Genomic DNA, 23,347 nt, shown 5'->3' with positions numbered 1-23,347 from the left:
TCTGACACACCATTTTTTTTTCTACTCTTCTTCCATTAGGGCCAAAAGGTGTTGTGAAAACTGCATCCACAGCAATGGTCTATTCACAGGATAAGGATGAGGAGACATTTCTTCCTTCAGCTGGTGATAAATCTTTGAAATGCTCCCAACTAGAGGAATGTGGGATCTCAATCATTGAGATATATCCAAAACTGAGATTGAGAGATTGCTTGACAATTCGCAATATATGAGACGTAGAAACTAAGCGCTGAAGTAAGCTATCAGCCCTTCACGTCTGCTTTGTCATACCATACAATTATGGCTGATGCTCTAGCTCAAAGCCATATTCCCACTTTTACCCTATACCTTTTGATGTCTCAAAAGTCTAGAGTTACATGCTGCTTGGATTAGAAAGTTTGAGCAAGGAGGAGGGGCTGGAAAAATTCGGGCTGTTTTCTCTGGAGCAGCTGAGGCAGATGAAAGTTTTCACAATTATCAGAGGCAAACGGCTGACAGAGTTGAAGTGTCGAATACTAGATCCTGTGCATTGTGTGAGGGCATGTCTTTCACACAAAAAAGGGTAGCTGTCTGGAACACGCTGTCAGGGCTAGTGGTGGAGTCAAGAAAGATAGAGACATTTAAGGAGTTTTTAGATAAACACATGAATAAGGAATGGACGGATATGGACCATAAGTAAGAAGAAAGGATTAGTTTAATTTGGTGAAATGTTTGGCACAACAACGAGAATCAAGGGGCCAGTTCTTGTGCTGGACTGATCAATGTTCTGTTGTCGTTTCAATGGTAGCAAATCAGAGCCTGGTGTGTTTCAAATCTCAGGTCAGGCTCAAGAGGCCAAAAGTACAACTCCTGCTCCTTATCCTCAAGATCTTATCTTGTATCCTAATTAAAGACAAACTGTCTCTTTCCCCAACTCACAACAAGTATCAGTCAACGATGCATTTTCTCAATTTCAAGACCATTTTGCATGTCTGAAACATGACATCTGCATGTGTGAAAACACATCCCTCAGCTCCTGAAGGGAGTTTTCTGTATCTCCTGCTATAAATCTTAATGACAGCAGTGACCCCCCATCCCAAAGTAGAGGGAAGAATTTCAATGGTTCGAGTGTGGCTTCGCTTAGGACTCACCAGACACAAACACTTCAAACTTGGCTGAGTCGTCGATAGCATCACACAGATATATCCCTCCGTCCTCCTCTGTAACCTGGCGAATGGTCAGTCTCATGCGTCTTCCATCCACCTCCATCCTGCAGTTCTCGTTCCGCTTCACTTCAACCCCATCCTTGTACCACTTCACCTCGGCCTTGGGCCGAGAGAGCTCACACGACATAACAACCTCAGCCCCGGTCAGTACATTCAACATCGGAGATGAACTGTTGACGATTCTTACCGGAGGCTCTAGGTACAATACAAATGGAGAGAAAAAGTGCATGAGTGAAAGTGAGTGAGAGAGGGAAGGAGAGAAAATGGAGAATTTGAGGGAAGAAGAAATAATGGAGAGTAAAATAAAGAGGAATAAAGGATGGAAGTAAAAGATCAAAAACAAGGGAAAGGAAGAGAAAATTAGAGAGTCTGGAAGGAAGAAACAAGGAAGGAGGAAAGATAAACAGTGAGAAGCAAATTGGCAACTTGGACAGAGCTGGGAATATCAGAAAGAGGCTAGTTGTGGAGAATCACTGTCCACAGTGCTCTCTTTGGTTTGTGTTACTAAATGACTGACCCTGCCACACTGCTGAAGGTGAGATTATGGATATAGTGTTCAGAGGGACCAGGACGCTTTCTTCCTGACACACCATTTTTTTTACTACTCTTCTTCCATTAGGGCCAAAAGGTGTTGTGAAAACTGCATCCACAGCAATGGTCTATTCACAGGATAAGGATGAGGAGACATTTCTTCCTTCAGCTGGTGATAAATCTTTGAAATTCTCCCAACTAGAGGAATGTGGGATCTCACTCATTGAGTTATATCCAAAACTGAGATTGAGAGATTGCTTGACAATTCGCAATATATGAGACGTAGAAACTAAGCGCTGAAGTAAGCTATCAGCCCTTCACGTCTGCTTTGTCATGCCATACAATTATGGCTGATGCTCTAGCTCAAAGCCATATTCCCACTTTTACCCTATACCCTTTGATGCCTCAAATGTCTAGAATTACATGCTGCTTGGATTAGAAAGTTTGAGCAAGGAGGAGGGGCTGGAAAAATTCGGGCTGTTTTCTCTGGAGCAGCTGAGGCAAATGGAAGTTTACACAATTATCAGAGGCAAACGGCTGACAGAGTTGAAATGTCGAATACTAGATCCTGTGCATTGTGTGAGGGCATGTCTTTCACACAAAAAAGGGTAGCTGTCTGGAACACGCTGTCAGGGCTAGTGTTGGAGTCAAGTAAGATAGAGGCATTTAAGGAGTTTTTAGATAAATACATGAATAAGGAATGGATGGACCATGAGCAGGAAGAAGGGATTAGTTTAATTTGGTGAAATGTTTGGCATAACAACGAGAATCAAGGGGCCAGTTCTTGTGTTGGACTGATCAATGTTCTGTTGTCATTTCAATGGTAGCAAATCACAGCCTGGTTTGTTTTGTTTTTAAGAATGAGATAGATAGATACATTTACAATATCAATCAATCTGCTTTGATGTGTTATGACATACCCGAACTGGAATTAGAACCTAGGTCTTCGCGGTCAGAGGTAAGGATGCTGCCACTGAACCACAAGAGCCCGAATGGCCAAGAAGGTTGGCTAATGGTAGAGGTACAGCCACGTTCTGATTGAAAATCAGGGCAGGTTTCGAGGGGTCAGACATCCTACTCCTGCTGCTTATCCTTGCGATCGTACCCTGGTATCCTAGTTAAAGACTAACTACCTGTCTTCCCAATTCACAACAAACATCAAGCAATGACTTATTTTCTCAATTCCAATGTGGTTTCTCACTCTGCAACAAGGCAAGACAACTGGGGGCATGAAACCCCATCCCTCAGTCACTGAAAGGAGTTCTCTGTGTCTCCTAGTGTAAATCTTAATGTCAGATTGGCACTGCTCCCCCCACTCCCCCCCCGCCCAGTTCCGACCTAGAGGGAATGATGTCAATGGTTCAAGTGTGGCTTGACTTGGGACTCACCAGACACAGTCACTTCAAACTTGGCTGAGTCATCAACTGCATCACACAGGTACATCCCTTGGTCCCCCAGTGTAACCTGGCGGATAGTCAGCCTTCTGTGTCTTCCCTCCATTTCCATTGTGCATTTCTCATTCCGCTCCACCTTCACACCGTCCTTGAACCATCTCACCTCGGCATTGGGCTGAGAGAGCTCACATAACAGAACAACCTCACTCCCAGTCAGTACGCTCAATACTGGGGTGGAACTATTCATAATCCTTACTGGAGGCTCTGGATCCAACACAAACAGAGGAAGAGAGAGGAACAGCATGAGAGAGAGAGAGAGTGAGAAAGAGAGTGAGACAGAGAGAGAGACACACACAGATACAGTAATTCGAAGATGTGAGGGAGGAAGATGCAAATGGAGAGACTGAAATAGGGAAGAGGAAAGAAGAGAAAAAGTGAGAGAATGAGAATAGAGAAAGGAACAGAAAATTAGAAGTATTGTGAGAAAGAGACAATTAAGGATGAAACATAAAACAGAAGCCGTGTTAAACAGGCAGGGCCAACGTAGGACTAATAAATTAAACTGCATTTATTTCAATGCAAGGGGCCTAACAGGAAAGGCAGATGAACTCAAGGCATGGTTAGGAACATGGGACTGGGATATTATAGCAATTACAGAAACACGGCTCAGTGATGGGCAGGACTGGCAGATTAATGTTCCAGGATACAAATGCTACAAGAAAGATAGAAAGGGAGGCAAGGGAGGAGGGGGAGTGGCATTTTTGATAACGGAGAGCATTACAGCTGAGCTGAGGGAGGATATTCCCGGAAATACATCCAGGGATGTTATTTGGGTGGATCTGAGAAATAAGAAAGGGATGATCACCTTATTGGGATTGTATTATAGACCCCCTAATAGTCAGAGGGAAATTGAGAAACAAACTTGGAAGGAGATATCAGCTATCTGTAAGAATAATAGGGTGGTTATGGTAGGGGATTTTAACTTTCCAAACATCGACTGGGACTGCCATAGTGTTAACGGTTTAGATGGAGAGGAATTTCTTAAGTGTGAGCAAGACAATTTTCTGATTCAGTATGTGGACGTACCTATTAGAGAAGGTGCAAAACTTGACCTACTCTTGGGAAATACGGCAGGGTAGGTGACTGAGGTGTCAGTGGGGGAGCACTTCGAGGCCAGCGACCATAATTATACTCATTTTAAAGTAGTGATGGAAAAGGATAGAGCAGATCTAAAAGTTGAAGTTCTAAATTGAAGGAAGGCCAATTTTGATGGTATTCGGCGAGAACTTTCGAAAGCTGATTGGGGGCAGATGTTCGCAGGCAAAAGGATGGCTGGAAAATGGGAAGCCTTCAGAAATGAGATAACGAGAATCCAGAAAAAGTATACTCCTGTTAGGGTGAAAGGAGAGGCTGGTAGGTATAGGGAATGCTGGATGACTAAAGAAATTGAGGGTTTGGTTCAGAAAAAGAAGGAAGCATATATCAGGTATAGACAGGATAGATTGAGTGAATCCTTAGAAGAGTATAAAGGCATACGAGTATACTTAAGAGGGAAATCAGGAGGGCAAAAAGGGGACATGAGTCATAGAATCAGAGAGTCACAGCATGGAAACAGACCCTTCGGTCTAACCCATCCATGCCGACCAGCTATCCGAACCCAATCTAGTCCCACCTGCCAGCACCTGGCCCAAATCCCTCCAAACCCTTCCTATTCATATACCCATCCAAATGCCTCTTAAATGTTGCAATTGTACCAGCCTCCACCACTTCCTCTGGCAGCTCATTCCATACACGTACCACCCTCTGTGTGAAACTGTTGCGCCGTAGATCTCTTTTATATCTTTCCCCTCTCACCCTAAACCTATGCCCTCTAGTTCTAGATTCCCTGACCCCAGGGAAAAGACTTTGCCTATTTATACTATCCATGCCCCTCATAATTTTGTAAACCTCTATAAGGTCACCCCTCAGCCTCCAATGCTCCAGGGAAAACAGCCCCAGCCTGTTCAGCCTCTCCCTATAGCTCAAATCCCCCAACCCTAGCAACATCCTTGTCAATCTTTTCTGAATCCTTTCTAGTTTCACAACATCTTTCTGATAAGAAGGAGACCAGAATTGCACATAATATTCCAACAGTGGCCGAACCAATGTCCCTTTACAGCCGCAACATGATCTCCCAACTCCTGTACTCAATACTCTGACCAATAAAGGAAGCATACCAAATGCCTACTTCACTATCCTATCTACCTGCAACTCCACTTTCAAGGAGCTATGAACCTGCACTTCAAGGTCTCTTTGTTCAGCAACGCTCCCTGGGACCTTACCATGAAGTATATAAATCCTGCTAAGATTTGCTTTCCTGAAAGCTTTGGCATATAGAATTAAGGAGAATCTAAAAAGAGTTTTTACAAATACATTAAGGACAAAAGGATAATTAAGGACAGAATAGGGCCCCTCAAAAATCAGCAAAGTGGCCTTTGTGTGGAGCCGCAGAAAATGGCGGAGATACTAAATGAGTATTTTGCATCAGTATTTACTGTGGAAAAGGATATGGAAGATATAGACTGTAGGGAAATAGATGGTGACATCTTGCAAAATGTCGAGATTAGGACAGAGGAGGAAGTGCTGGATGTCTTGAAACACATAAAGGTGGATAAATCCCCAGGACCTGATCAGGAGTACCCTAAAACTCTGTGGGAAGCTAGAGAAGTCATTGCTGGGCCTCTTGCTGAGATATTTGTATCATCAATAGTCACAAGTGAGGTGCCGGAAGACTGGAGGTTGGCTAACGTGGTGCCACTGTTTAAGAAGGGTGGTAAGGACAAGCCAGGGAACTATAGACCAGTGAGCCTGATGTCGGTGGTGGGCAATTTGTTGGAGGGAATCCTGAGGGACATGATGTACATATATTTGGAAAGGCAAGGGCTAATTATGGGTAGTCAACATTGCTTTGTGCGTGGGAAATCGTGTCTCACAAACTTGATTGAGTTTTTTGAGGAAGTAACAAAGTGGGTTGATGAGGGCAGAGCAGATGTGATCTATATGGACTTCAGCAAGGCATTCACCAAGGTTCCCCAAGGGAGGCTGGTTAGCAAGGTTAGATCGCATGGAATACAGGGAGAACTAGCCATTTGGATACAGAACTGACTCAAAAATAGAAGACAGAGGGTGGTGGTGGAGGGTTATTTTTCAGACTGGAGGCCTGTGACCAGTGGAATGCCACAAGGATCGGTGCTGGGTCCTCTACTTCTCATCGTTTATATAAATGATTGGGATGTGAGCATAAGAGGTACAGTTAGGAAGTTTGCAGAAGACACCAAAATTGGAGGTGTAGTAGACATCGAAGAGGGTTACCTCAGATTACAACAGGATCTTGACCAGATGGGCCAATGGGCTGAGAAGTGGCAGATGGAGCTGAATTCAGATAAACGTGAGGTGCTGCATTTTGGGAAAGTAAATCTCAGCAGGACTTATACACTTAATGGTAAGGTCCTAGGGAGTGTTGCAGAACAAAGAGACCTTGGAGTGCAGGTTCATAGCTCCTTGAAAGTGGAGTCGCAGGTAGATAGGATAGTGAAAAAGGCGTTTGATATGCTTTCCTTTATTGGTCAGAGTATTGAGTATAGGAGTTGGGAGATCATGTTGCAGCTGTACAGGGACATTGGTTCAGCCACTGTTGGAATATTGCATGCAATTCTGGTCTCCTTCCTATCGGAAAGATGTTGTGAAATTTGAAAGGGTTCAGAAAAGATTGACAATGATGTTGCCAGGGTTGGAGTATTTGACCTATAGGGAGAGGCTGAACAGGCTGGGACTGTTTTCCCTGGAGTGTCGGAGGCTGAGGGGTGACCTTATAGAGGTTTACAAAATTATGAGGGGCATGGATACTATAAATAGGCAAAATCTTTTCCCTGGGGTCGGGGAGTACAGAACTCGACGGCATAGGTTTAAGGTGAGAGGGGAAAGATATAAAAGAGACCTAAGGGGCAACTTTTTCACACAGAGGATGGTATGTGTATGGAATGAGCTGCCAGAGGAAGTGGTGGAGGCTGGTACAATTGCAACATTTAAAAGGCAATTGGATGGGTATATGAATGGAAAAGGTTTGGAGGGATATGGGCCATTGCTGGCAGGTGGGACGAGGTTGGGTTGGGGTATCTGGTCGGCATGAACGGGTTGGACCGAAGGGTCTGTTTCCATGCTGTACGTCTCTCTGACTCTATAAACAGTGAGATTTCACTGGAAACTGGACAGACAGGAGAAAAGCAGAATGAGCAAATTGTGAAGAATCCCTGTCCACAGAGCTGTCTTTGGTTTGTGTTACAGTAATAGTGAACCTGTTACTCTGCTCAATATGACATTTTGATATGCGGTTCAGAAGTACAAGAATGCTCTTGCTGTGACAAAGTTTTTTTTCTGCTCTTCTTCCATTATGGCCCTGATATTGTGAAAAACACATCCACAACAATGGGATAGTCACAGGGTTAGGAGCCAACCATTTCAGACAACAAACAGGAGAAATTTCTTCCCCTCAGGAAATAACCATCCTTTGGAATATTCCACACCACAGGAATGTGGATCCACACTCATTGAGGTGTACTCAAGAGTGGAATTGAGAGGTCGCTTGACTCTTCACAGCTGAGGGGAATGTAAAACCTAAGAGCTGAAGTAAGTCATTCAACACTTCAAGGCTTCTTTTCAATTCAATTATGGCTGATCCTCTGTATCAATGCCATATTCCTGCTTTGTCCCTGTAACTTTGATGCCTAGTACATCAAGAAGTGGATGCTGCCTGGATGAGAGGGTATTAGCTTTCAGGACAGTCTACAGTTGTTTTCTCTGGAGCAGCACTCAGGGAGACCTAATAGAAGTTTATAAAATTACGAGAGGCATGGAGAGGGTTGACAGTCAGAAACATTTCCCAAGACTTGAAATATCTAATACTTGAGGGCATACAGTTAAGATTGGAGGGGAAAGTTGAAAGGAGATGTGAGAGGCAAGTGATAGAGATGTACAGCATGGAAACGGACCCTTCGGTCCAACTTGTTCATGCCGACCAGATATCCCAACCCAATTTAGTCCCACCTGCCAGCGCCCGGCCCATATCCCTCCAAACCCTTCCTATACATATGCCCATCCAGTTGTCTTTTAAATGTTGTAATTGTACCAGCCTCTACTGCTTCCTCTGGCAGCTCTTTCCATCCACATACCATTCTCTGCGTGAAAATGTTGCCCCTTAGATCTTTTATATCTTTCCTGTCTCACATTAAACCTATGCCCTCTAGTTCTGGATCTCCCAAGGAAAAGACTTTGTCTATTTATCCTATCCATGAGTTTATAACCCTCTATAAGGTCACGCCTCAGCCTCCGTTGGTCCAGGGAAAACAGCTCCAGACTATTCAACCTCTCCATATAGCTCAAATCCTGTAACCCTGGCAACATCCTTGCAAATCTTTTCTGAACCCTTTCAGGTTTCACAACATCTTTCCGATAGGAAGGAGACCAGAATTGTACCCAATATTCTGCAAGTGTTTTTTATACAGAGTGGTATACGCTTAGAACACGTTGCCAGGGATAGTGATGGGCCAGATACGGTTGGGGTGTTTCAATGCTATCAGGTAAGCACATGAATAAACACAGAATGAAGGGATATGGAACACGACCAGGCCAGACAAAAGGGATTTGTTTAATTTGGCGCCATGTTTGTCTGACCCACCACCATTGAAATGGCAATTTTAATCAAGCTGCATAGATGTGGTATGACATAATTCAATTCAGATTAGAACATTCTATGTCTGAGGTAGGGATTCGACTTTTGCACCACAAGAGCCCTAGGTGGCCTGGAAGGTTGGCCATAATCATGATCGAATTGAAAGTCAGGGCTGGCTCAAGAGTTCAAAATGTCCTACTCCTGTTCCTTATCCTTGAGATCTTACCCTGGTATCCTAATTAAAGACTAACTGCCTGTTTCCCCAACTCACTACAAACATCAGACAATGGTGGATTTTCTCAATTCCAAGGCAGTTTTGGCTCTCCAACATATGGTTGTGTTAAAACACATTCCTGAGATCCTGAAGGGAGTTCTCTGCAACTCCTGTTATAAATCTGAATGACAGCAGTGCCCCCATCCTGACCAAGAGGGAATAATGTCATTGGTTTGAGCATGGCTTGACTTAGCACTCACCGGACACGGCCACTTCAAACTTTGCTGAGTCGTCGACTGCATCACACACGTAAGTTCCTTGGTCCCCCACTGTAACCTGCTGGATGGTCAGCCTCCTGCGTCTTCCGTCCACCTCCATTGTGCACTTCTCATTCCGCTCCATCTCCACCCCATCCTTGTACCATCTCACTTCGACCTTGGGCCGTGACAGCTCACATGACAGGACAACCTCATTCCCAGTCAGCACACTCAATACTGGAGAGGAGCTGCTTATGATTCTTACCGGAGACTCTGGGAGAGAGAGAGAGAGAGAGAGAGAGAGAGAGAGAGAGAGAGAGAGAGAGAGAGAGAGAGAGAGAGTGGGGGGGGGGAGGTAGAAGAGAATGTGAGTGAGAGAAGTAGAGACAGCAGTTGGGGGATAGGAGGGAGGAAGATATAGATAGAGAGAGTGAAATAGAGAAGAAAATAAAAGAGAAAAAGTGACAGAATAAGAATGTGGGAAATGAAAGAAAATTAGAGAGGTTGTGAGGAAGAGACAAGGAAGGGCGAAACATAAACACACAACACTTGGTTATACTAAAACAGGTTTATTTGGAAGTACCTGTTTTACTATAACCTGGTGTTGTGTGATTTATAACTTTGTCCACCCCAGTCCGTCACCAGCACTGCCTCATCAAAACATAAACAGCAGGGGGATCCAAGATGGCGGCGACCCAGCAGGTCTGAGTCTATAGTGCTCCTCCGAAGACTTGGGTAAAGTGGGTCACCCACCCCCACCACACTCACCAAATCATTTAAAATAGCTATTTAATTAGTTGTTTAATATTAAATTTAAACAATCTAATATTTAGTAAAAATGACCAAAGGGAAGGGAGCCCACAGCTCTCAGCAAGCAGGACCCCCTCCCCCACCCTCTCCATCTGCAGCTGAGGCGTCCACAGCTGCCCCAGGGGACTTACCTACAGTGACAACCCTTGTAGAGATGATCTCCAAGCTGGATGTGAAGATCGATGCTTTTATCGAGGAATCCCGAAATCGATGGGACTCACTCTCGGCCGCGCTGCAAAAGCACGACCGAGACATTAAGGAAATTGAGCGCCAAGTCGGAGGGGCAGAACTAAAGGCCGCGACCTCCGAAACTACAGCTCAATCGGCCGTGGATCAGGTCCGGACTCTCGAACAGCGAGTCTGGACTTTAGAGAATTACATTGACGACCTCGATAATAGAGGTCGTCGAAAAAATATTTGTTTGCTGGGCCTTGCCGAACAGGAAGAGGAAGGCCAGCTTACAGCATTCCTGGAGCAGTGGCTGCCACAGCTTTTAAATCTGGAAGCTGGATCAGGCTAGATAAGGGTGGAATGGGCCTACCGGGTCGCAATACGCGGGCCCGGCTCGAACCAGCGCCCACGCCCGGTCCTGTTCCGGCTGCAGAGTTATAGGGAGAGGCAGATACTCCTAGGAAGATTCTAGAAATCTTGGAAAAGACCCCCAAGCTATGATCTATAAAGGATCCAAGATCATGTTATTCCAGGACTTCTCCCCAACTCTGGTCCGAAAGAGGAAGGCATTCGACGATGCGAAGAAGCGTTTAAGGGACTTAAATATTCAGTACTCCTTACGCTACCCAGCGACGCTACGCTTTAACCATGAAGGATCCGTGTATAACTTTGGATCACCAGAAAAGGCTAAGGAATTCTTGGACTCTCTTAGATAACCTGTAAGAGATAATGGATGTTGGTTTGCCTTTCCCCCCACTTTGGTTTATATCCCGCCCCTTTTTTTTCTTTTTCCTTACCTTACTGTTTAATATTATCATGGGGGATGGGAAGAGGGATTTGATTTTCTCCCCCCCACCCCTTGGGGTTGTTTTCTTTTATTATTTTACGTATATATGTGGGTATATAAGCTAGGGGGTTTGGTTAATGTTGGTGGGCGGAGGTGGTTACCTTATTCTATTTTACCTTGTCTTTAGGAGCAGGGTTGTTTCTCCCTTGTTATTTTGTATTATTATATTTAATTATTATTTGTTAAGGTTGTAATTTTATAGTTATATGTTTATATATGGTATTAACATTACCAAATATATCCAGGTGTTGGTGTGGGCGGGGGTAGGGTGCTCACTGTTAACTCTAGCTTTGTATTATATCTGAATTCTCCTCATTTTATTGAGGGGCGCCTGGGTCAAGGGTGGGGCATTGGTTGGGAGAGGATATGATGGACTTTTGGAGAGGAAGTGACACCTCCTGGGAATAAGGCGGAAAATCTCCATTTAGGTACATTTTATATTTTTTTTATTTAGAAATAGTTTTTTATTATACTGTTGTGAGTGTATTAGAGAGCCTTTATTTTTGTAAATTTTATATGCTCTATGCTCGGGATGTTCTGGATAGGGTTTCCCCTCCCGAGGGGTCTCGGATTTGCCCAGATGATTATGGTTGATCAGTCGGTTAAGTGGTGCACCTGGAATGTCAAGGGGCGTAATTCACCAGTCAAAAGGAAGAAAATATTATCAAATCTTAAGAAAGAAAGAGTTGATATAGCTCTCCTACAGGAGACACACCTGTTGGATAAAGAATACTTGAAATTACGACAGGGTGGATTTGATCAGGCCTTTTTTTCTTCTTTTAGCTCAAAAAGCAGGGGAGTTGTTATTCTTGTTCGGAAGAATTTCCCTTTCAAAATCCTAAATCAGATAAAAGACGAATCTGGACGATATATTTTGATCAAAGCCCTCATAAATGGAGAAGAATATGGGATTTTAAATTTGTACTGCCCCCGGCCCCCCCCTTTAAATTTATAACAGAAGCCTTTTCAAAATTGATGGGTTTTGGTGCCCTTCATTCAATTATAGGGGAAGACTTTAATTGTATTATGGATCCGGAAATAGATAGGATTCCCAAGAGTACTGTAGGAGTATCTCCCAGATCTAGACAATTGGTGGATCTGAACAAAGAATTAGGATTAGTAGATGTATGGAGATGTCTTCATCCACAGGGCAGAGAGTTTTCTTTTTATTCCAATCCACATAAATGCCATACCAGAATTGATATGTTTTTTGCCCCCTCGATTTTTTAAAATTCCATATCATCCTGTAAAATAGGTAGTATAGCAATTTCCGACCACGCTGTTGTATATATGGAAACTAAGGCGAGGAACAATGGGACATCCCCTCGGCATTGGCGTATGGACACCTTCTTAATGAAAGATAGTAAATTTGTAAAGTACTTCTCTCAAGAATTTAAAACTTTTTTAGAAATTAATTCAGGTACGGCTAGCAACCCATCAATGATGTGGGAGACCATCAAAGCTTACACGCAAGGTTTGATCATCTCCTACTCAGCGACCCAGAAAAAATTGAAGGGAGAACAACAGCGTCTGCTTGAAGCTCGTTTAAAAGCAGCTGAAACAGCATACACTGATAGACCTTCTATTATTAAATTGCAAAGGATTACGGCTCTTAGGACAGCTCTAAACACTATGCTTACTCAAACGGCTAAGAGGGAAATATTATTTGCAAAACAAAGGTTATATGAATATGGCGACAAACCGGGTAGATACTTAGCATTTCTTGCAAAGAAAAAAAAAGGCCCCTCAGACTATTACGTCTATCAAGGAAAATACGGGTATTTTGACTCATGATCATAAAAAGATTAATGCGATCTTTAGAGAATTTTATTCTGAGTTATATAAATCACAGGATTGTGAAGATAGGACTAGGAGGATGCAGTCATTTTTTAAAAATTTGACATTTCCGGGCCTAACTCCAGAACAAGTATCGGTGCTAAATGCTCCTCTAACAGTCTAAGAAATACTTGATGCAATTAGGCAACTTCAGAGCGGTAAGGCACCAGGCCCAGATGGTTTTCAAGCTGAATTCTATAAAGAATTTACAGAAATATTGGCTGGTCCACTTATGGACATGTATAACTATGCATATAGTCAGGGCTGTCTCCCGCCTTCGCTGAAAGAGGCAAATATCTCTCTTATCCTTAAAAAAGGAAAGGATCCAGAAGATTGTACGTCATAAAGACCAATATCCTTGCTAAATGTAGATTTTAAAATCCTTTCTAAAACGTTAGCACTGAGACTAGAAAGGGTACTGCCACATATTATAAAGGAGGATCAGACGGGGTTTATTAAGGGCCGTAGATCATCCAATAATATTAGAAGAGTTTTGAATATGATTCAAGCCTGTCATCAGGGAAAGATACCAGGAGTAATAGTTTCATTACATGCGGAAAAGGCATTTGATAGGGTTGAATGGTCATATTTGTTTTACACATTGGAAAGGTTTGGCGTTTACCAAATGGGTCTCAACATTGTATAGTGATCCCAAAGCAGTTGTGGTTACCAATGGATTAGGTTCGGATAACTTCAGTGTGGGTAGGGGCTGCCGTCAGGGATGTCCTCTCTCGCCATTGTTATTTACGCTAATAATTGAACCACTAGCAGAAGCTATACGAGCTGATCCTAATATAACGGCCCCGAGGACTGGTACCGGTAAACATAAAATTATCCTTTATGCAGATGATGTTCTTTTATTCCTCAGTAATCCTCTGATGTCCATACCTCGCCTAATCCAAGTTATTAATACATTTAGAGCATTCTCAGGCTATAAAATTAATTTTTCAAAATCGGAGGCTATGCCAATGGGTGGCCCACTTAGTGGACGGATCCCTTTTTCCCTTTCGTTGGTCCCTGGAGGGCTTCTTATATTTAGGCATTTTTATTACTCCAGTATTTGGTCAGTTGTATAAGGCTAATTTTGTGCATTTACTGGAAAGGATAAGGCAGGACCTCCAGTGATGGGGAGACCTTCCAATTTCCTGGATGGGTAGAATAGCACTAATTAAAATGAATGTCCTGCCCCGTCTCCTATATCCTATGAGAATGCTTCCGGTGATGCTGCCGAGGATGGCTCTATGTAAATTATATGGCTGGCTGGGTTCCTTTATCTGGAATCATAGACGGCCCCTCATTAAGCTGAAGAAGCTACAGCTTCCACAGACAAGGGGAGGACTGGACTTCCCACATTTTAGGAAATATCAGTTGAGTTCCCTATTAAGTTACATAGCTGATTGGGTCTTGTCTGATCCACAATCAATCTGGTTGGACATCGAGGCCTCTCAAGTAAAATACCCACTTATTAACCTCTTATTTTCAGACAAGAGGAAAATCATTACAGATCACTGTAAGAACCCTATAATACTAAGCACAATTAAGGCTTGGAATATAATGCGGCAAAATGAGGGTAATTCACATAAAACATCCCCCTATGCACCGATAGTGGGAGCATGGGGATTCCAACCGGGGTTTACAGATGCCACTTTTAAACTCTGGAGATCCAGGGGTATCTCATGTCTAGGGGACCTATTTAAAGATGGGGTCCTGATATCTTTTGAACAGCTGCATCAGAAATTCGGATTACCTAATGGAGACCTCTTTCGATACTTCCAAATTCGAGATTATATACAGAAGAAGACTACATTATTAGATAGTCTTTATGAATCAGATAGAGAATGTAGTGTCCTACGACCAGTGGGGGTATCTTCCTTCAGTACTATTTATCATTTACTACATGATGAAATATCGGGAGATATGGACAATCTGCTTAAAACATGGGATCAGGATTTGGGACTAGAAATCTACAGAAACGTGGAATAATATTTGGGAAAACGCTAGAAGAATTACTATCTGTAACAGAACCCAGACTATCTAGCTGAAGATACTTCATAGGGCCCTTATAGCACCGGTTCGATTGGCAAAGTTTAAGGCAGGAGCATCTCCAATGTGTCCCAAATGCAAAATAGAGGTGGGCACTCTTGTACATTGCCTATAGACCTGTCATAAGATCCGTAGATATTGGACTAAAGTAGCAAGTACCCTGACAGAAATTTTAGGAACGGAAATTAAAGTGGACCCTGTATCTCTCCTTTTGGGCTTTTCAAACTTTCCCTCCCTGGACATGTACGGGAAGAGACTATTTTCTATTCTCTCTTTCTGTGCAAGGAAAAATATTTTGGTGAACTGGGTGGCTGAGGGCCCCCCTGCACTTTCAAATTGGCACAGATTAATTATGGAATGTATTCCCCTTGACTTCCTTACAAATATGGTGCACCGAAAGACCGAATTATTTTATAAAATATGGCAGCCCTTCTTGAATTACATAAATACAGATATTTCGGCTATCCTAACAAGGGCTTTTATTTAACTGAGATTACAAACCTGGCTGGTCCGGGGCCCCTTAAGAGAGGAATCCCGCACGAATACGGGTTTTATTACATTTGATGTTAACACATTCCGAGCATATAAGAGACTTAAATATACACTCTGGTTAGTTGTAGGTTAGACTAGTAGAAAGTTGAGTTTTTTTTTCTTTTTCGTTTTTTTTCTTTTGTTAAATTTTGGCTATTGTATATTTGATTTAATTGTATATCAATGTTTGTATTTAAGAGTTTTGTTTATTTTTGTAAACTTGTAAAAATGTTAAATTTCTAATAAAAATATCTATAAAAAAAACATAAACAGCGAGATTGTGTTGGAGACTTGGACCGAGACGGGAAAAACAGAAAGAATGAAACATGAAGAATCCCTGTCCACAGTGCTTTCCTTGGTTCGTGTTACAGAAATAGTGATCCTGTCTCTTTGGGCAAGGCGAGATATTGATGTGTTCAGATGGACAGGAATGCTCCTGTTCTGACACACAACGTTTTGTTTCTGCTCTTCTTCCTTTAGGGCCACTGATATTGTGAAAAATATATCCACAATGGGCTAATCACAGGATTAAGAACCAGCTATTTTAGACAGTGATCCGGAGACATTTCTTCCCGCAGAACATAACACATCTTTGGAATTCTTCACACCACAGGAATGTGGATCTACACTCATTGAGGTACATTCAAGAGTAGGATTGAGAGATTGTTTGACTCTTCACAATTGAGGGAAGTGTGAAATCTAAGAGTTGATGTAAGACATTCAGTGCTTCAAGGCTGCTCTGTCATTCCATACAATTACAGCTGATCCTCAACCTCAATGGCATGTTCCTGCTTTCAGCCCATACCCTTTGATGCCTAGAAAATCGAGAAGTGGATGTTGCCTGAATTAGAGGGTATGACTTTCAGGACAGGCTGACAAATTAAGGTTGTTTTTTCTGGAGGAGTGCAGGCTAAGGGCATACCTGACAGTCGTGCATAAAATTATAAGAGGCATAAATAGATTTGACAGTCAGAATCATTTTCCAAGACTTAAAATTTCTCATACTTGAGGGCATAGAACATGGAACAATACAGCACAGAAAAGGCCCTTCGGCCCTCAATGTTGCGCCGACCTGTGAACTATTCTCAGCTCGTCTCTCTGCAGTATCCTATCATCATCCATGTGCTTATCCAAAGATTGATTAAATCTCCCTAATTTAAGTTAATTACATTGGCAGGCAGGGCATTCCACGCCCTTACCACTCTTGAGTAAAGAACCTCCCTCTGACATCTGTCTTAAATCTATTATCCCTCAATTTGTAATTATGCCCCCTTGTACAAGCTGACGGCATCTTCCTAGGAAAAAGGCTTTCACTGTCTACCCTATCTAATCCTCTGATCATCTTATATGTCTCTATCAAATCCCCTCTTAGCCTTCTTCTTTCCAATGAGAACACACCCAAGTTCTCAGCCTTTCCTCATAATAACTTCCCTCCAGACCAGGCAAGATGCTGGTAAATCTCCTCTGCACCTTTTCCAATGCTTCCACATCCTTCCTGTAATGGGGCAACCAGAACTGTACACAATATTCCAAGTGCAGCCGCACTAGTGTTTTGTATAATTGCAGCATGATATTGCGGCTCCGGAACGCAATCCCTCTATCGATGAGACGTAACACACACCGTATGCCTTCTTAACAGCACTATCAACCTGGGTGGCAACTTTCAAGGATTTATGTACATGGACTCCAAGATCCCTCTGCACATCCACACTACCAAGAATCTTTCCATTGACCCTATGCCTTCTGTCTTTCCATTCTGCCTTCTTGTTATTCTGCCCAAATCCATCACCTCACATTTAGCTGCATTGAACTCCATTTGCCACCTCTCAGCCCAATTATGCAGTTTATCCAAGTCCCCCTGTACCCTGCAACATTCTTCCACACTGTCTGCTACTCCACCGACTTTAGTGTCATCTGCAAATTTACTAATCCATCCACCGATGCCTGCATCTAAGTCATTTATAAAAATGACAAACAGCAGTGGTCCCAAAACATATTCTTGCAGCACACCACTAGTAACTGGACTCCAGGCTGAATAGTTTCCATCAACCACCACTCGCTGCCTTCTTACAGAAAGCCAGTTTCTAATCCAAACTGCTAAATCACCCTCAATCCTACGCCTCCACGTTTTCTCCAACAGCCTACTATGTGGGACCTTATCAAAGGCTTTACTGAAGTCCATGTATACCACGTCAACTGCCCTACCCTCTACATGCTTGGTCACCTTCTCAAAAACTCAATGAGATTTGTGAGACACGACCTACCCTTGACGAAACCATGTTGACTATCTGAAATCAAATTGTTGCTTGCTAGATGATTATAAATCTTATCTCTTATAATCCTTTCCAAAACCTTTCCTACAACAGAATCAAGGCTCACTGATCTATAATTACCTGGGTCATCTCTACTGTCCTTCTTGAACAAGAGCACATTTGCAATCCTCCAGTCCTCTGGTACTAAACCTGTAGACAATGACGACTCCAATATCAAAGCCAAAGGCTCTGCTATCTCCTGCCTAGCTTCCCAGAGAATCCTCGGATAAATCCCATCCGGCCCAGGGTACTTGTCTACTTTCACTCCTTATAGAACTGATAGCACCTCTTTGTAACTAACTTCGATCCTTTCTAGTCTAATATCGCGTATCTCATTCTTCTCCTGCACAATACTCTCCTTTTCCTGAGTGAAAACCGATGAGAAATGTTCACTTAGCACCTCTCCGATCTCCACAGGGTTCACATTCAAGCATGCATTTAAGATAAGAGGGGGCAATTTGAAAGGAAATGTGAAGGACAAGTTTTTTTTACACAGAGTGGTAGATGCTTGGAGCACGCTACCAGGGATAGTTGTGGGCCAGATACGATAGGGTGTTTCAATGCTTTCAGATAAGCACATGGATAAGCAAAGAATCGGGGGATAAGGACCATGGCCAGACAAAGGGGTTTGTTTAATTTGGCACCACGTTCGGCACAACATCATGGGCCAAAGGGCCAGTTCCTGTGCTGTACTGTCCTATCTTCTAAATGTTTCTCATTCTTATAAACAAAACACGCAAGGCTCTGACCCATTACCAGTGAAATAACAATTTCAATCAACCTGTGTAAATGTGGCATGACACACTTCAATTGGGATTAGAACCTGGGTCTAGGTCTCAGGTAGGGATGATACCACAAGAGTCTAAAGTGGCCTGGAAAGTTGGCTTTAGGTAAAGGTTCAATCTCAAGTCAGGCTCGAGAGGCCAAATATCATACTCCTGCTCCTTATCCTTGAGATCTTTTCCTGAAATCCCAATTAAAGACGAACTGTCTGTTTCCGCAACTCATGACAAGCATCAGACAATGATGGATTTTCTCAATTCCATGGCAGTTTCGGTTCTGCAAGAAGACATGACTTCTGGATGTGTGAAAATACATTCCTGAGATCCTGAAGGGGGTTCTCTGTATTGTCTGTTATAAATCTGAATGACAGCAGTGACCCCCCCCATCCCAACGCAGAGGAAGGAATTTCAATGGTTCAAGTGTGGTTTCACTTAAGACTCACCAGTCACAGTCACTTCAAACTTGGCCAAGTCGTCGACCGCATCACACAGATATAACCCTCCGTCCCCCACTGTAACCTGGCGGATGGTCAGTCTCCTGCGAATTCCGTCCACCTCCATCCTGCAGTTCTTGTTCCGCTTCAGCTCAACCCCATCCTTGTACCATCTCACCTCAGCCTTGGGCCGAGAGAGCTCACATGACAGGACAACCTCAGCCCCGGTCAGGACACTCAATACTGGAGATGAACTGTTAATGATTCTTACCGGAGGCACTAGATACAACACAAATGGAGAGAGACAAAGTATGTGAGAGAACGTGAGAGAGAAAGGGGGAGGGAGACAAATTGGCAAATTTGAGGAGGGAAGATCTAAATGGAGAGAAAAAAAAGGGAAGTGAAAGAATGAAAATGAGGGATAGGAAGAGAAAATGGGCGAGGCTGGGAGGAGGAGGCTAGGAAGGAGGAAACATAAACAGCAAGAGTGCACTGGAGGCATGGACAGAGCAGGGAAAAGCAGAAAGAGAATCCCTGACCACAGCGCTCTTTTTGGTTTGTGTTACTGTAAGACTAACCCTGTCACACTGCTGAAGGCAAGATACCAATGTGGTGTTCAAAGGGACAAGCATGCTTTTGCTCTGACACACAAAGTTTTTTTCTGCTCTTCTTCCATTCGAGCCACTGATGTTGTGAAAAATGTATCCACAACAATGGTTTATTCACAGGACAAGGAGCAAGCCATTTCTGATGGTGATGAGGAGACATTTTTTCCTTCAGCTGGTGATAAATCTTTGAAATTCTCCAAACTAGAGGAATGTGGAACTTCATTCATTGAGGTATATCCAAAACCAGGATTTAGAGATTGCTTGACAATTCACGATTGAGGGAGATGTAGAAACTAAGAGTTGAAGTATGCCATCAGTCATTCAAGTCTTCTCCGACATGCCATACAATTATGACTGATCCTCTAGCTCAAAGCCATATTCCCACTTTTACTCCATACCCTTTGATGCCTCAAAAGTCTAGAAATGGATGCCGACTGGGTTAGAAAGAATGAACGAGAAGGAGCGGTTGGAAAAACTAGGATTGTTTTCTCTGGAGCAACTGAGGCAGAGGGGAGACCTGGTACAAGTTTAAATAATTATGAGGGGCAAAGGGCTGACAGTCTGAATCTCCTTCCCAGAGCTGAAATGTCTCATACTAGACCCTGTGGGTGAAACATCAAAGGAGATCTGAAGGGCAAGTCTTTTACACAGGGAATTGTAGATGCCTGGAACACGCTGCCAGGGGTTGGGGTGGAGACAGGTATGATAGGGGCATTTAATGAGTTTATAGATAAGCACGAGTAAGGAAGGGATGGACGGATATGGACTATGGGCAGGAAGAAGGGATCAGTTTAATTTGGTAAAATGCACAGCACAACATCTTGGGTAAAAGGATCAGTTCCTTGTGCTGCAATGATCAATGTTCTGTTGTCATTTGAGTAGGAGCAAATCAAAGTCTGGTGTGGTTAGAAATTAAAAGAAATTAAAAGATAGACGTTAACAAAATTGTGAGAGGCATAAATAGGGTTAACAGTCAGAATCATTTCTTCAGACTTGAAATGTCTGATACTTGAAGGTATAGATGCCTGGGACACGCTGCTAGGGATAGTGGTGGGGCAGTTACAATGGGTGTGTTTCAGTTCTTGAGTTTAAGCATATGAATAACCAAGGAATGGAGGGATATGGACCACGAGCAGTCAAAAGAAATTTGTTTAAGTTGGAGTCATTGTGCGGACCAAAGGACCAGTTCCGGTGCTGTACTGTTCCCATGTTCAAAACGTGTACTATATCCATTGCTCTCAATATGGTCTCCTCTACATTGTGTAGACAGGACACCAATTGCTGAATGTTTCAGAGAACATCTCTGGGACACATGAAGCAAAAACTCCACCGCCCTGTGGCCTATGACTTCAACTCCCCCCCCCCAGTTCCTCCAAGGATATGCAAGTCTCGGGTCTCCTCCACAGTTAAATCCAAGCCACCTGACACTGGAGGAAAAACACCTCATCTTCTGCCTTGAGACACTCCAACCAAACAGCATCAACGTCAATTTCATCAATTTCCTCACCTACCCCCTCCCAGATCCAACCTTCCAACTCAGCACTGTCCTTTTGAACTGTTCCACTTGTCTATCTTCCTTCCCACCTATTCGCTCCACACTCCGCTCTGACCAATCACCATCACCCCTCACCTGCATCCACCTATTGCCTTCCGAGCCACATTCACTCCAGCCCCACCACCACCCTCCTATTTCTCTCTCAGTCCCTCCCCCACCTCCCCCAACATTCCTGATGAAGGGCTTATGCCCAAAACGTCAATTCTCCCACTCCTCCAATGCTGCCTGACCTGCTGTCCCTTTCCAGCGCCACACTTTTCAACCATGTTCAAAATAGATTTGTCTTGTTCTTAAAAACAAAATACACTTCACTCTGACCCACCACTATTGAAATGACAATTTCAATCAACCTGCATAGATGTGGCACAACATACTTTGATTGGGATTAGAACCTGGGCCTTCTAGGTCGGAGATGGAGATGCTACCATTGCACCATAAGAGCCCTAAGTAGCCTGCAAAGTTGGCTGGAGGTAGAGATTCAATCATTATCTAACTGAAGATCGGGGCAGGCTTGAGAGGTCAAATGTTCTACTCCTGCTCCATATCTGTGAGATCTTATCCTGGTATCCTAATTAAAGACTAACTGTGTTTCCCCAATTCACAACAAATATCAGACAATGACACATTTTCTCAATTCCAAGGCAGTTTTGATTCTGCAACAAGACATGACATCTGGATGAGTGAAAACACATCCCTGAGATCCTGAATTCTCCGTGTCTCCTGTTATAAATTTGACCCTCAGCCTAACGCAGAGGAAGGAATTTCAATGGTTCAAGTGTGGTTTCACTTAAGACTTACCAGTCACAGTCACTTCAAACTTGACCGAGTCGTCGACAGCATCACACAGATATATCCCTCCGTCCCCCACTGTAACCTGGCGAATGGTCAATCTCCTGCGTCTTCCATTCACCTCCATTGTGCAGTTCTTGTTCTGCTTCAGCTCAACCCCATCCTTGTACCATCTCACCTCAGTCTTGGGCCGAGAAAGCTCACACGACAGGACAACCTCAGCCCCAGTCAGTACACTCAACACCGGAGACGAACTGTTGACGATTCTTACTGGAGGCTCTAGATCCAACACAAGCGGAGAAAAAGAAAATATGTGAGTGACAGTGAGGGGGCTGGGGGGAGAAGAGAAATTGGAGAATTTGAGGTAAGAAGATCTAAAGGGAGAGAGTAAAATAAAGAGAAACAAAGGGAGGAAGTGAAAGAACGAAAATGAGGGAAAGGAAGAGAAAATTAGCGAAACTGGGAGGAACAGACAAGGAAGGAGAAAACAAATAGTGAGTGCGCACTGGAGACTTGGACAGAGCAGGGAAAAGCAGAAAGAGGCTAGTTGTGAAGAATCCCTGTCTACACAGTCCCTTTGGGCTGTGCCTGTCACACTGCTGAAGGTGAGATATGGATATGATGTTCAGAGGGACAACAATGCTTTTGTTCAGACACACAAAATTTTTTTCTGCTCTTCTTCCAGTAGGGCCACTGATGTTGTGAAAACTGTGTCCACAACAATGGTCGATTCACAGGCTCAGGAGCCAGTCATTTCAGATGGAAATAAGGAGACATTTCTTCTTTCACCTGATGATAAAATCGTTGAAATTCTTCCCAATAGAAGAATGTGCAACCTCACTAATTGAGGTATATTCAAAACTGGGATTGTGAGATTGCTTGACAATTCGCAATTGAGGAAGACATAGAAACCAAGAGCTAAGCTCAGAAAGAAGTTAAGGCTAAGGTAAGATTAAAAATGGCAGGAGATCTCAGACCATGTTTTGTCCCTCTTGCTCACTGTGGGAGCTCAGGGACACAGCTGATGGCCCAGACTCCTTCATATACAGGAAATTAGTTCAGCCGGAGCTCTTGTTAGATCGGATTAAGGCTCTGGAGCTGCGGATGACCTCAATTTGGAGCATACACGATGCTGAGGGGAGTCGTGGATAGCACGTTTAGTCAGTTGGTCACACCACAGATTAACATTTCCAAGGGAAAAGGGGAATGGGTAACCAAAAGGCAGAGAAGGAGCAGGAAGGCAGTGACGTGTCCCTTGCAGTCATTTTCTTCCAAAACAGGTAAACTGTTTGGATACTTTTGGGGGAGATGACTCACTGGGGAA

General features: G+C 43.4%; 1 protein-coding gene across 4 annotated transcripts in view; it reads right to left on the bottom strand.

Annotated features, from left to right (window-relative positions):
- Positions 1–23,347, bottom strand: part of LOC140482474 (obscurin-like) — a 322,475-nt gene that overhangs the window by 177,858 nt on the left and 121,270 nt on the right. For 3 of the 4 annotated variants that reach the window (XM_072580002.1, XM_072580005.1, XM_072580003.1), the window contains 5 exons: positions 22,033–22,302; positions 19,081–19,350; positions 9,309–9,578; positions 3,122–3,391; positions 1,128–1,397 (listed from right to left, as the gene is read on the bottom strand). In XM_072580002.1, the coding sequence (XP_072436103.1) occupies positions 1,128–1,397; positions 3,122–3,391; positions 9,309–9,578; positions 19,081–19,350; positions 22,033–22,302 (1,350 nt within the window). The remainder of the gene's footprint in view (positions 1–1,127; positions 1,398–3,121; positions 3,392–9,308; positions 9,579–19,080; positions 19,351–22,032; positions 22,303–23,347) is intronic. The other variant, XM_072580004.1, reaches the window with a different exon arrangement.

This window comes from Chiloscyllium punctatum, chromosome 10, assembly GCF_047496795.1.
Source record: "Chiloscyllium punctatum isolate Juve2018m chromosome 10, sChiPun1.3, whole genome shotgun sequence".
In the NCBI taxonomy this organism is placed as follows: domain Eukaryota; kingdom Metazoa; phylum Chordata; class Chondrichthyes; order Orectolobiformes; family Hemiscylliidae; genus Chiloscyllium; species Chiloscyllium punctatum.
This window is presented reverse-complemented; position numbering and strand designations above follow the sequence as displayed.